This window comes from Pholis gunnellus, assembly GCF_910591455.1.
Source record: "Pholis gunnellus genome assembly, chromosome: 11".
Lineage (NCBI taxonomy): Eukaryota > Metazoa > Chordata > Actinopteri > Perciformes > Pholidae > Pholis > Pholis gunnellus.
In genome coordinates this window covers 16,827,025-16,841,348 of record NC_136538.1, presented here as the reverse complement: position 1 = coordinate 16,841,348, position 14,324 = coordinate 16,827,025, and the positions used below count along the sequence as shown (strand labels likewise).

The 14,324-nt window shown below is 41.0% G+C and overlaps 2 protein-coding genes across 2 annotated transcripts; one reads left to right on the top strand and one right to left on the bottom strand.

Annotated features, from left to right (window-relative positions):
- Positions 1-596: 596 nt before the first annotated feature.
- cog2 (component of oligomeric golgi complex 2) lies at positions 597-8,239 on the top strand. The gene is made up of 18 exons (XM_079168285.1): positions 597-733; positions 1,109-1,270; positions 1,448-1,513; positions 1,602-1,682; positions 1,893-1,996; positions 2,290-2,398; positions 2,554-2,733; positions 2,839-2,963; positions 3,297-3,423; positions 3,554-3,693; positions 4,703-4,764; positions 4,852-5,003; positions 5,120-5,305; positions 5,438-5,510; positions 5,933-6,075; positions 6,784-6,923; positions 7,084-7,267; positions 7,437-8,239. The coding sequence occupies exons 1-18, from the start codon at positions 677-679 to the stop codon at positions 7,533-7,535; spliced, it is 2,190 nt and encodes a 729-aa protein (XP_079024411.1). The 5' UTR covers positions 597-676; the 3' UTR covers positions 7,536-8,239.
- A 1,141-nt stretch (positions 8,240-9,380) lies between these two features.
- On the bottom strand, positions 9,381-13,725 carry agt (angiotensinogen). Its single transcript, XM_079169038.1, has 7 exons — positions 13,649-13,725; positions 11,875-12,320; positions 11,320-11,686; positions 10,911-11,035; positions 10,652-10,800; positions 10,025-10,181; positions 9,381-9,944 (listed from the first exon to the last, which is right to left on the bottom strand). The coding sequence occupies exons 2-7, from the start codon at positions 12,280-12,282 to the stop codon at positions 9,768-9,770; spliced, it is 1,383 nt and encodes a 460-aa protein (XP_079025164.1). The 5' UTR covers positions 12,283-12,320; positions 13,649-13,725; the 3' UTR covers positions 9,381-9,767.
- Between the last annotated feature and the right edge of the window lie 599 nt (positions 13,726-14,324).

The following is a 14,324-nucleotide window of genomic DNA, read 5'->3' as shown; positions in this document are numbered from 1 at the left end:
CAGAATTTGATGGTTGGCAGGGTCATTATGGAGCCTTTATTGCCCTGCAGGAGGCATTAATGTGCCACATTTATTTAACATCATGTACTGCTGGCCATAAACATTGTCAAACATATTTTGTAATGATCCCTCGTCAGTGTCAATAAAAGATGGCCATCTTGATTACATGGGGCACTGTACATGTTCTTCCTTCTTTCTTTCTTTCTTTCTTTCTGTCTTCAAAATGCTGTGAGCATTTAAAATCCCAGAACTCTTTTGCACTGAAGGCCTGAGATGGACATACATATTTTACCCTGTTCCAAATAATAGCCTATGACAGCAACATGTCATCCTGCAATGAACACTTCATCTGTTTAATGGAATCATATGCAACTTGAAGTTCATTAGACTTTTTATCTAAAAAAGCAGTTGGTTAACTAGATTTATCTATTTTACATTTTAACAGGCGGTTTTTTGTGATGGTTGAGACGCCCTCACCGCGCCTGGCCACCGTACACTACCTCTACTTGCCGACGGAGGGCACTGTAGTATCATTTTAACCCGTCCAGTGCTCTTCCTGTCTCTTCTTCCTCGTTGGTGCGTTTGCCATGTTTGCGGAAGCCTAGTTGCTGCAGCTAGCTGGAGACTCCTGATATTCCATTTGCATGTTCGTTGTATCTGTTATTTATAATTCAACATGAATCTACCAAAGGGACCCGATTCTTTGTGCTTCGACAAGGATGTTTTTATGAAGGTATGAGTCCTTTACGTTTGTTATCGATGGCTTGTGCTGTTAAACTAACGTTAGCTAGCATTAGCTTTTAACTGTTGAGTTGATGCTGTCTGCTCGTTTCTTAAACCTTTCTCGTTTGTTATTGAATATAGATACTTAATGCTGAGTCTAAACTTCAATCACACGACAAAATACGTTAGTAAAAAGTAAAATGTGCATTTTGTATCATGCGTTTTATTGTCTGTAGCTAGGTCGATTAGTTTTCTCTTTCCATGTTCTGCTCGTAATACTGTGTGTAGTTGTATGCATGGCTGCTGTTAAATATACATGTATCTGTCTGCGACGTTATCCTTCCGGTCTGTGGTGTCTTATTGTCGGTTGTGTCTCTGTCTGCAGGATGACTTTGACGTGGACCAGTTTGTGTCGGAGTGTCGGAAGCAGGTGCAGCTGGAGGAGATGAGGGAGGACCTGGAGCTCTACTACAAGCTGCTTAAAACGGCCATGGTGGAGCTCATCAACAAGGACTATGCCGACTTTGTTAACCTCTCCACCAACCTGGTCAGTTGTTAGTAATGTGGTTGTGCGATGTGGACTTTACAACCAGCAGCTTGTGGTCCACAAAGTGGCTCTTAATATGCTCTTGAAAAGTGAAAGAGAGCACACCAAGCTGTTTTGATTATTAAAGTTAATCTGCGTGAGGTTTCTAATGTCAGACCTCTGCTCCCTTCGTCTCAGGTGGGGATGGACAAAGCCCTCAATCAGCTCTCTGTGCCACTGGGACAGTTACGAGAGGAGGTTATGGTATGTGTTCTGATAAAGTATACTGTAAGCTTCGACCAATTCCTGCCACAGTGCGTTCATGCATGTTTGTGGCTGTTATCTATTGCAGAGTCTGCGTTCCTGTGTGAGTGAGGTGGTTCAGGCTATAGACAACCAGCTAGCCAAACAGGAAGATCTGCAGAAAAAAAAGGTGTGGTTCCTCTTCTTCCTGTCTGAGTGAAGCATCTGATCCTGTTTTGTATTCATCATTAAACATATTTTAGAATCACCTTTTAAAAATACACATATACTAGTTTTCCAACTTTTCATGTAGAAGATAACTTGCGATAGTAGACAGTCGTCTACTCTATGGGACAAACTCCATTAATGTTCATCTTACTTTTATTGTCCCGTCCGTCAGGTGTATGTATTGAGGCTGATTCAGGTGGTGCGCTCAGTGGAGAAGATTGAGAAGATCCTCCACTCGCAGAACTCCAAGGAATCCAGCTCTCTAGAAACCAGCAGGTGGGAAACCGACATGCTAACAGACCCACTGGCATCAGTTAGTAGATAACTTAGTCAAACGTGGGCAAGTAATGGCAGTTGGCCCTCACCAAATATCACAAATAGGATGTCCATCAGTAGATAAATTAGATAAGCTAGAAAAGATCCTGTTTTTAAATTTGTATGTACGATTTATTTTTAAGCTGCAGTTTGAAAAGCCATATTTATATATATATATATATTGTTTGAGCTTGATTAATGCAGGGATGTAGCCCTAAGCCTTCGTGTCTGACTTCATGTCTGTCTGTGTACAGTCCCTTGTTAGCAGGTCATATCCTGGAGAGGATTGCTACAGAATTCAACCAGCTGCAGTTCCACGCTGTACAGAGCAAAGGCATGCCCCTACTGGACAAAGTCAGACCTGTAAGTGTCAATGGGTCTATCAATCAAGACAGCTGATAAATGAATAGCCACCGGGTTATTCAGTCAGTTTGTCTGTCTTGCTGCTTTTTCTGTCAATCCTTCAGTCGTAACATTAATTGACAAATACAATCGACATGGTTTGTGTCCTCTGCCAGCGTATCGCAGGCATCACCTCCATGCTGCAGCAGTCTCTGGAGGGCGTGCTGATTGAGGGTCTGCAAACATCCAACGTGGTCATGGTGCGTCACTGCCTGAGGACGTATGCCACCATAGACAAGACTCGAGATGCTGAGGCCCTGGTAGGACAGGTGCTCGTCAAGCCGTACATGGACCAGGTAAACATGCCACTCGTATTTTGATATACTGTAGATCCAAGGGACTTTCAGACATTATTTGATAACTTTTGACGGAATATGCTCTCGTCTCATTTCCTTCTTCAGGTGATAGTAGAAGAGGTGGTGAAGTCTAGTCCGAATGGGCTCCAGTTGATGTACTCTAGACTGTTGGAGTTCGTTCCTCATCACTGTCGACTGCTTAGAGAGGTCACTGGAGGAGCCATATCCAGGTATTAATATTATCATGGAGGCAAATTCATTCAACGCATGCTTAGATCAAGCAACTCTTTGTTGTGTTGATTGTTTTGAAATCCTCTATATGTGAAGCACATGACCCGCTTTCATCTGTAGCGCTGGTGCGTTCAGTATATTGAGTATATCTTTTGAAATGTCTTTATTTAGTATTCATATATTACCAAAATTACCATGCATCATTTGCTCAACATATTTGAATATTTGAACTATTACTCCTAGTTTGTGTACATAAAATGAATCAGTGGCTGGAGTAGTGACCGAAGTAGATGCTATCATAACATATTTTGAATGTGTCACTCTCTCCTCAGTGACAAAGCTGACGTAGTGCCAGGGTATGATTTCCTGGTGAACTCTGTGTGGCCAGAGATGATCAGAGGGATAGAGGAGAGGTTGGCCCACATCTTCAACCCCGGAAACCCGGACATGTTCTATGAGGTACAGCCACAGTGACACAGTTGGTGTGTGTGTGTGCATTCATTAATTCATTCATTCTTTGTATGTTAGATTGAGGAGTTCACCTGCGTGTGCTGTCTGTTGACTCTTCATATTCTTTTTTTTTTTTTAGCGTTACAGTGCAAGTATGGAGTTTGTGCGGAGGTTTGAGCGTCAGTGCAGCTCGCAGGCCAGTGTGAAGAGACTGAGAGTGCATCCCTCATACACCAGCTTCCACAACAAATGGAACCTGCCGGTCTACTTTCAACTACGGTGCATATTACCTCAATATGATCTATACTCTACATACTCAAAGTACAGAAAACACACTTCTTTCTGGGAATAGTTTGATACTTTTGGAACTAACCGTTGTTTGCTTTCCTGATGAAAGAGATTGAAACCCCTCTCATGTCTGTTTGTTTAATACAAAGCTGGGGCCAGGAGAGGGTTAGAGGGGGGGGGGGGGGGGTAATATGTATACTAGTTCTTGGCTGGAACAGGAAAAGCTGGCAGTATGCTTTTTCAGAAGTGCTTGTCAAATACTCAGAACCCCCCCCCCCCCCAAAAAAAATACTTTCAGTCATCAGATCAGACGAGGGCTGCGTCCATTCCTGTAACTCTCCGAAACAGAACATCCGTCATTCAGTTCCAGTATCAGGATATCATGGCAAACTAGAATGAAATTCATACATTAACACAATCATACATCATGTTCACTTGCATGCAGTGTGTTTTACTGTTAATGTAGACGTCTCGGCTTGAGTGAATATAGTCAGACGTCAGTGAAGGAGGAATTTTCTGCACAGCATGTATTTTGAAGAATTGACCGGTCTCGCTTGTGGAACTCAAGAGACACGCTTTGATTTAAATTGCAGCCTGCCAGCATTTTTAGAAGAACATTTTTATTGTAATATGGAAAATTGCTTATGGATGTGTGAGTTTCATGCAAAATTATGACAAGAAGAAATGTATATACTGAGGATGTGTCAGCGTATTACTATACTAAACATAGCCCATAAACATGACACTGGACCTTGACTGAACGGCTATTGATCTGTGTGAAAAAGTAAAGTTGTCCACTATTTGTCAACCTCCTCCCACACACACACACACACACACACACTGTAAAGAGCAGGGCTTGTGACCTCATTTCACAACACAAACCTGCACAGTTCAGCTGTTCTGGAAAGTCGTGAATTTCCAACGCACACAGTGGTGTTTCACGTCATGAGCATGTGCATATCAGCTGAATAAGATGATAACACATTGATTGTTTTTCCAGGTACAAGGAAATCGCAGGGAGTCTGGAGAACGCCATCAGTGATAGACTCGAGGCTGCACAAGGTAGGAATATATTTACTATCATAAACACCATGGTGTACCTAATCTCTTGGCCAAAGTAACTTTGTCTCTGTGTCTGTTCATGTCCAGCTGGCAGTGTGTACCACCTGCAGGTATCTGAGGTGTTGTGGTCCTGCCTTATGAGATGTTGGTCAGACAAAGTCTACCTGTCACCTCTGGCCCATCGCTTCTGGAAGCTCACACTGCAGCTCTACGCACGATATGCCAAGTTTCTTGACGAGGTAAACTTAATTAAACCTGAGGACTATAATTATTCCAACAAAGCAGTATGTAAGCAATGACTAGCCGTGTTGCTGTGGCCTGCTTGTGTTCCTCATCGTGCTTGGCGTCCGCACAGGTGTTGACTAAGACTCCATCCACTGAAGTGACTAAAGAGCCAACCAGGCCTCTGCCGAGCTCCGCCTCCTCCACCTCCAGCCGAACGTCAATGGATGAGGGCGGCAGTGAGAGTGGGAGTCCTGCGTCTCTGTCCACCAAACAGCTGGTCTACATCGCAGCTGACATCCAAAAGCTGCAGGAGCAGGTACACAAACTAAATACATACATTTTCATATGTAGTGCTAATATAAAATGCATTTTATACTTATGGGGTTAACCATGTAGTGGTTTCCACTTAACTGTTTCTAAACTGACAGTTTGCTCGTCGTCCTCTTAGATACCAGAGTTGACAGAGATGGTCAGACAGCGGTTAGAAGCCATCGGATTCAAAAACATTGCTATTGTGGAAGGTGAGTTTGAAGTAATTTCATCTTATTATTAATGAGGAAGAAGGACGATTTCATGATGTTGTGAAGCATTCAATACTTCTATGAATAGAAATTGTAATATTTGTGGGATTTCAAATCTTTTTGCAGGATTTTTTTATTATTGGGGGGGATTGTTGGACCTTTTCTGCTGTGGTCTTATTTCTATGGAAAACATGCCAGGAGACACACGGCAATGCAAAACATAAATGCCAGCGATCACTGACATTTAAAATGTAACCATTCAATCCTCAGGCTTTTGAGCATGACATCTTCAAAGAGAACATGTCGGTCGAGAAATCAAATCATTCCATGGCTCTTGGCTTCCTTGTTCGATATCCCCGATTTGAGCACCAGGGCAAATCAGACCGTGTGTGTAGTTTTACTCGTGCCCTCTTCTATTTCAGATGCTCTAACGGACTCCAAGACTTGCCTGTCAAGTAGCGTTCCCACTCTGAACACCAGGATGACCCAGCATTTGACTGAGCGCTGTTGCCGCTTCCTGAAGAGTGCCTCTGAGGTTCCGCGACTCTACCGCAGGACTAATAAGGTCAGTGGAGCTGCAAACATGCACGTATCTGGGAGGCAAACCTTTGTCCGATTTACACAAAACCTGCAGGACGAATGCACTTTGAACTGTGTTGTGGTATAAACGTTTTTTTTCTGGTGGAAATTCTAAAAAAAAATTAACCTTTTGAAGTGTAGTGACTGCCAGATTTTGATGGAACTTGAAAATAAATAAATTTATCCTATTAATACATGAATGGCATTCAATTGTTGACGTTAGTATTCGCTCTAACACAGCATACTAATTAAATGTTTATAATTTACCTTGAAAATAGCAGTTTGAAAAAACTGGGCTTTCCAGTTAGTTGAACTTGTGCCAAGAATTTATTAAACATGTTATTGGGAATCACTATTGGAGAGGGAATTTAGGGAAAACACTGTTGGCATACAGCACACAAACACAGACACCCGTTGAAGAAGGATGTCCTGATTAAGTTTTCTTCAGAATCTCATACTGCCTGAAACACATGAACATTCTTCCCAGCCGCAGAAAAATGCAATTGTTGCAGTGAGCCACACTTCACAGCTGCCTGGTGTGTTTTTGCCGGTGTTGCGACAGAACGGTTTCGACAAGATATCAACCACCTCTCCTTATTCTCAACAGGAACGAAACAACACACTCAAATTCAGTTTCCTACCAACAGCAATCGTTAACACAGGCAAATTTTGAAATGTATATTGCTTTATTTAGGATCTGCCAGTGCGTGCATCCGCCTACATGGACAACGCCTTACGCCCGTTACATCAGTTGCTGACCGACTCATCAGAGCTTGTCACCCCCACTACAGCACAAGAGTGGCTGCGAGTTGCGCTGTCTGACTGCACACAGAGGTAAGACCCCTGCCAAGACAAATGGGCCCAGAAACATTACCAGAATTAAAAAGTATCACCTGTGCTTGAAATTCACATAATGAACTATTCCGTTTAATATAATTTAGAGACTTTCATTTTACATTTTGCGTTACCTACTTTCATTTTCCATCTCTTTCAGGTATTATGAGACCATCTCAGAGGTGCTGAGCTCAGTGAGAAAGATGGAGGAGAGTCTGAAGCGATTGAAACAAGCCAGAAAAGGTGCGAGCACGACTACCACGGCCGGAGCGAACGGTGCACTCACAGACGACAGCAAGATCCGACTTCAACTCGCATTGGATGTGGAATACCTCGGGGAACAGGTGGGTGGTGTTTGACGAGTACACAAACACATGCAGACATCTGTGGAGACAAATATTTAAGCATGTGACTAAGAATGCACATTCCTTGGGCAAATATTGCGGAGGTTGCATACTGCTACTGAAATGCTTTGGATTGTTCTCTCTTCCACTGCTCTGTTGTGTGCCTCAGATCCAGAAGATGGGTCTTCAGCCAAGTGACATCCCCATGTTCTCTACACTGATGGACCTGGTGAAAGAGGCCCGAGAGCTCGCTGAACAGACCCAGTAAAAAGGTTGACTGCATAGTAACTGAAACCCATTCACATGCTGCGTTGCCTGAAAACTTGGGAAGATAGTCCAGTCATGGTTAAAGTCATGGCCTGGTGGCAGTTTATAATGATCAGGCCACAAAGAATGTATGACAAGAGCTGACACCACTGAAATCCTTTTACAAAATCATCTCCATTTATTGCAGACTTTGAGGGTTCAATGTTTACCATGTAGCCACCTGCTCCAAAGAAATAGGGGTCATCAGTCATCAATTATTAAAAATAAGAAGTCAACTACTAACTAGAAGCCTCCTGTCTGCGGGGAGGACGTGGCGAGGGTGCGAGTCATTTTTCTGCCTTTTTCGGATTTAATCGAATAAACAAACTATCAAAACGTACACAGTGGATGTATTATTAAAAAAAAGTCCTTGGTGCAGTTCTACTCTTAGACATAGCACCTGCTGACTGATACCCGATGCTGGTGGTATGCAATGCTCTATAGAAAGTGATTGTACCAATCATTATACATGTTGGGCCAGAATGTTGCATAACAAGATTCTCGAGACTTTACGTTGTAAAGAGAGAATGTCAATGAAACCATGTTTGTCTAAATTCTGCTACACGGTGAAGGTTTCCTCTCAAATAGTCTGTTGGTGTGTAACATGTACATTTATGTTAAAATCAAAGTTTTATAATATAATTAACTCTGGAATCAAATAAAGAACTGTGGATACAGCATTGAATTTGTGTGTTTTAATGTAAAGTTCGTTAGCTAGCTAGATGTTTGCACTGCATACATCTTATGACATTATAGACCTTTTGAAATGTTTAGGACATTCTATACTACGAGATATATTCTCTCTCTCTCTCTCTCTATATATATATATATATATATATATATATATATATTATTTTTTTTAAATATATTTGTATACATTTTTATGACATTTTTGACATTGTTTTATGACTGACATTTTTTGACATATATAATTGGTTTTCCAATTTTTGTTGCATACAATACTTAGACTTTTTGTAAAATGACTTTTTTTACATTTTATAATATACTAACTTGGCTTTTTTGACTCACTATACTATGTTACTATACTATCATTTTTTAAATCTTTATGACATACTATTACTTTTTTGACATACTATCTTATGTCGTTTTATTTTATGACTTTTTAGGAATTATTTTATGGACAAAGTATACTAGGACTTTTTAATATTATGACATACTATACTTTGAGTTTTCAATATACATTTTTTACTATATGATAAAATTGTATTAATATTGATTATAATCTTCATGACATGACTTTTTTTGACATACTAACCCATGTCGTTTTTTACATTTTATTTAATGACTTTTATATGATGGCTCTTTGGACATTTATATACATATTCCATGACCATACTGACTTTTTCAAAATCATGACATACTATACTATGACATATTAAGACATACTATAATTACTTTTTTATGACATTTTTATAAATACTAAATATTACTTTCTTGACATTTTTATGACAGACTATACTGACATTTTTTATGACCTACTATGGTTTAACTTTTTCATGACATTAATATGAGGCATTACATATTATACTATGACTTTTATTATGACATACTATACAAATGAAGGCTTTTATGAGATAATATATTAAAGTTTTTCTCATCTCTTTTTGAATGAGAATAATTTCTTTTTCAAAACATTAAGTTCAAATCTCTTAACACTTACTTTGTTGGTCACAACAGATTTTAGTTTGTCATTCATTCAATTCAATATTTTTGGCTGGTATGTCATTTTGTAGCAAAATTGTCTGACATCCTGATGAAAACCAATGACATTTGAACTATATTGGGAAACAAGTTTTATTTCAGCAATCACAAATGTTAACAAAACAAAAATATACTCTTAGTTACAATATACAACGTATTAGTCATTCATCATAGAGAATCGTGGTTACTGTACCTACTCTACTGAAAAATACTTTTACAGAAGAAAAACAAATTAGGATTTTTAACAGTCTGCTTGAAAACAACTCAGCATAAAGTAAAAGCTTTTCATAAATACTGAGACAGGGATCCCCAGTGACTCCTGAGTTTGAGGAGAGATCAGCTAGGTGGTGAAAGATAACACTGTTGAATATTGATGAGTCCTTCTTGAGCGAGGTTGTGCTTCATTCCTCATGTGCTGTGTGGTCATTTTTTTTTAGCTGGAAAACAAGATCATTTTAAATTCTATATAACTTTACAGTGTGGGATTGGTGATCTTTCCCAGCATGAGGATGGCGTTAGAATCGCCCTCTATAACAGAAAAGAAGAATGGCCGGTTGATGGTCAGATTCAGAGGGACGCCTGCTTCCTGGACCTTGTCCTGAGGTTCTGCGCCTTCTTCGGACATCTCAAACGACACCTTGTTGACGGCCTGAGAGGACACAGAGAGATCAGTTAATGATACACACACAAAGTGTTTTTTATGACAAGATGACCGCTCATGTAGTTCACCTTATCGATAGTGAAAGGGTTGATGTTGCTGAGTTGGCTGAATTCAGCCTGAGAGCCCAACAGCCCGGCCTCAAGTACTGGATCCATGTTGGTCAGCAAGTCGCGCATATAAGTCGTAGATGACATGGAGAACTTTGGGAGGGACAGCTCCAACAGACTGGGCGAATGGACAGAAAGAGAGACAGATCGTAAAGTAAACGTATTTGAAATGAAATGGGACTGTACCCAACTCGATCTCGCTTTAAAATATATAGCTCTGTGTGTATATCAATTCCTTGTATGTGCAAATCTACTCGACAATAAAACTGTTTCTGATATTGATTTCTGAAACTGCAATTATAACTATTACATCATGCAATAACTCTTAATTACCCTAAGATTGTAGACTGAGCTATTCAACACAAAAAGTGAAATTTGAACAGAAATACACATTGACTACTGAAAATACTATGAGTCGCATGACATGAATGGAATAAAAAATGGATGCACAACGGGGACATAACACGTCATTACAACCAAAGATGCTTAAAATGTTCAGTCCCCCAGCTTGTGGTATTGTGAATGAAATTAAGAATTTACGGTCATATTAGGACTGGATTTAGGGTTTTATAAAATCACAATACTCACCCTTCCTGGAGGCTCTGGTGCCATTCAGACATGACGCCAGTGAGCAGCTTAGACTCAATGTCGTGGAGGTTGGAGCCTTCATGAGGCAGGACCAGCCACATATAAGACCGTTTGCTCAGAGACAGTTTGACAACTGTGCACCGCCGTACCTTCATGGGGACAGAAGAAAAATATTACATTTGAATACTCAACCAAGTAAATTTCATATTTAACAGCTGCAAATATGTGATGACAAACAATATCCTGAACTAAAATGTACCTTATCATTCAGGTAGTGGTATTGACCCGTGTGGGTCATCAGTGCAGCCATCACTGTGGTTGTTTCATCCACATGAAACTCCTGCAAGGAGGTCCTCTCTGGTTGAAAAGCTGTCCTCCAGTTGCCTAAATAGACACAACCAAAGAACACAATCAGCTAATGCAAGGTGGCGCAGTAGTTGACAGAACTCAGGATTTCAGTTTGGTACATGAGCATCTGGGTCAACTGCACAAAGCTAAGTTTGACTGACACATGTATGTTACATCTACAGCCATTTGATTTATTGCAAATCTGACTGTGGTCATAATAAGTGGTATCGGGCTTGATTTAATATTATAATCCTGGCATTATGATAAAGATTGAAGATTACGCAAACTGTAAAATAAAGTGAGAGGAAGAAGAAACACACCTTGGAAGTTGAAGGAAGAAACAAACAGAAGGTCGCTGCTGGAGTTCAGATCTTTGAAGATGCCCTTCACCCTCCCGTCTGATGTCTTCTCCAGAAAGCTGTTCACCAGCTGCTCGGCCTCCTGAGGTTTGGAGAAGTCCACGCCGCGGACGAACGATGTGTCGGAGAACTCCTGCATGCCTTGAATAAAGTCCTCGGAGAGCTGAGCGTCCTGGCGAATGAAGGTCCAGACCTGGGTGGTGATTTCATCTTTGGGTCCGTCGTCCACCAGAGAGTTAATGGCCTGCAGGGTCCTGAGAACCTTGTGTCCATCCACGAAGGACACGCAGTCCACTCGGTCGGTGTTTCTGCTCAGGCCTAGTATAGACTACAAGGAAAGAATTGCTTTGGTAAAGATTAACATATTTGAGTGAACAAAGAGACCTGATTATCACATAGATGGTTAGGGCTGCATCAATCATCCCCTCTTTCAAAATAGTAAAGGATCAGCAGGTTCTGCTTGCCTAAAACCCTTTTGGGATATCTCCACAATGAGAACAAATCAAAAGCAAAGACCTGGAATAAGCTTGCAGTCTTCTTGGAGGCCCCTAGGAAGAAGGTGACGAGGGATCCAAAGGTGTTGACTGGAGAGAACAGGGTGTTGGTGCTCTGCTGCTTACTGCTGACAGCCTGGTACATCCTCAGGCCCAGAGAGTTTACCAGCTCTGCCAGGACCGCCGTCCTCACTGTGATGTTCTGCCTCTGTGTGTCCAGTTTCGACGGGTCCCTGCTGTCTGGTGTGAGGACTTCAATATCAAGAAGGGACACAGGAAGCGTCTCCAGAGGCTTGGAGGTCTGGGTGTGCAGGGTTTCGCAGCTGACATTCTCCGCGGCAAAGAGGTAGAAGGGGTGGACGTAGACGCGGTTGGCTTGGCTTCCTGAGAGGTAGCAGCAGAGCAGAAAGGCTAGAAGAGGCGACCGCATTTTACCTTTTGTTGGTAGTCACCTTGAAATGATTCCTCCTGTGGAGATAGACAGCTATTTTTAGTTCACAATGAATTACCTTGAGCATTTCAACCCATTAGCTGCCTCTTGAGTCTTAGCGAGCACTTTGCATTGGGCGGCTTGTGAATGCTATATCACCACTAATGTGACTCTCGTCAGAAATCTGGCTGGATCTGGTTCTCTGTCTCCGACAGGATTGGCTGGCAGGAACATTGGACATAGAGCGGCATGTCAGCGATGGATTGATTGCTCTTTGTGTGTCCCCTCTCATGCTGGTCAGTGAATGAGAGCAGGCATTACCCTCTGCATCAGAGGTCGCATAGATAATGAAGACACATCTACGCACATCTGTGTGCGAATTTGTATGCGTTCACAGACTAAAATAAGATGGATGTTTCATTTGGATATTATTTGTTGTATATTTGGATCCTGTTAAAGCAGCTTTCAGATTAGGGACACAAACTGAGTGTGCTCAGGCAGACATCAGACCAAATTGTCAACATATATTAAGACAAAACTGTTCACTTTGACTGGAAAATATGATTCTTGCGTCGAATTTGGCTGCATGTTGTAATAACTGAACACATAAACACATAATCTTGAATAAATTAATAGATTTTTTACAGAACAAACTTTTACACACACACACATATATAAATAAGTATATATTTAAGTTAATTGAGATATTTCTCATTGCAATTTTGTTGCTGGAGCTCCTATTGAGTGCAGAGAGTACTGATGTACTGCAGTTGGCCTTCTAAATTGAACTGACAACTTTTACTCCTTCGTGAACACTTTTTATGCGTTAACCTAGATGTCTTGTCTGTGGAGGAGAATAACGTTGGTGAGTGCTCTTATGCAAAAATAGGACTTTATCCTTTGAGTTGAACGTGCAGAAATGTGGACTGATGGACTCTTGTAAGAGGTGAGCAAACACTAGATTTTCCCTCTATTTGGAAACGCACCACAGAACATGGCCTTGGTACCTAATCAATAAAACTGGCGCACTCAAATGTTCTTACACAAAACTCACCCACCCAATTTATGGGTGAGGATGTTTATTTGGTTTATTCAGATTCAGCTTTGTCTTTAAGCTCAATTTTAGTTGTACCGTTTTTTTTATTAAGTAAATAACCCTTAAATTAAACAAAAAGCTTGTCAGAGAGGCGGTTGGACACATTTTAGACATTTAGAACATGATGTTTAGCTTTTGTAGAACATAATGGATTAGTCCCAGCTGTTATAGGACTCCAAACAGTTCCTCTCATCTCTGAAGAGTCTGTACATTCACTGCACTGCACAATCAAAAGACGATTGCTGAGATAAAGTAAAAGTTTGCTCTTACCGTGTGTGTCTGCTGCTGCTGAGTGAGGTGCTGAGTGAGGTCCTGGCTCCTCTGCTCCCTTACTTTAAACCGGCCAGCCAGTACTCCCACCCTGGTTACTGATTAACCGAGGCAGCATTGAGTCAGGGGCTCCGCTGTCATGACTTACACTCAGCTTTGTACTGACGCGCTGGTCTGACAGAGAGAAAAAGACCACCCAATGTCCCTCTACATGTTGACTTTAGGAGGATGATGCAAGCACATCCCGGAGGGGGTGAAAGGAGAGCTCAACTTCCACAAAGGACGATTGGGAAGCAGAGGGACAGCCAGGCTTGTTTGTGTTTGAGAGTGACTCACTGAAATATCCCCATATTGAGGGGATGTTTATTTGTGAAGTGGGAATGGTTCTCTTGATTAACTACGCATGTTCTAAGACATTTTGCTCAACCTCGGGGGTCAAACAAGTATCAAGTAAACAGGTCTCGAAACTGAATCACTTAAATCTATAAGAAAAAAAGAGAACAGAAATGACTTTCATGTCATGTATAATATTATTCTGTTATCATTGTTAGTTATCTGTCTTCATCTTGATACACTTTTTCTTGAGTTCTCTTATATTCATTCCATGTCATTAGTGCAAATTCACTCTGTAATATAAATGTACAATAACGCTGATTAAACGACGTTAATTGATATC

Bases quoted from the DNA above. Each gene is read 5' to 3' on its own strand.
- cog2 (XM_079168285.1), top strand. From the start codon at position 677: ATGAATCTACCAAAGGGACCCGATTCTTTGTGCTTCGACAAGGATGTT. The intron at 734-1,108 runs GTATGAGTCCTT...CTCTGTCTGCAG, and splicing joins ACAAGGATGTTTTTATGAAG to GATGACTTTGACGTGGACCA. The intron at 6,076-6,783 runs GTCAGTGGAGCT...TGCTTTATTTAG, and splicing joins TCTACCGCAGGACTAATAAG to GATCTGCCAGTGCGTGCATC.
- agt (XM_079169038.1), bottom strand. From the start codon at position 12,282: ATGCGGTCGCCTCTTCTAGCCTTTCTGCTCTGCTGCTACCTCTCAGGA. The intron at 11,687-11,874 runs GTCTTTGCTTTT...CTTTCCTTGTAG, and splicing joins AGACTGCAAGCTTATTCCAG to TCTATACTAGGCCTGAGCAG. The intron at 10,801-10,910 runs GTACATTTTAGT...GTCCCCATGAAG, and splicing joins ACCACTACCTGAATGATAAG to GTACGGCGGTGCACAGTTGT.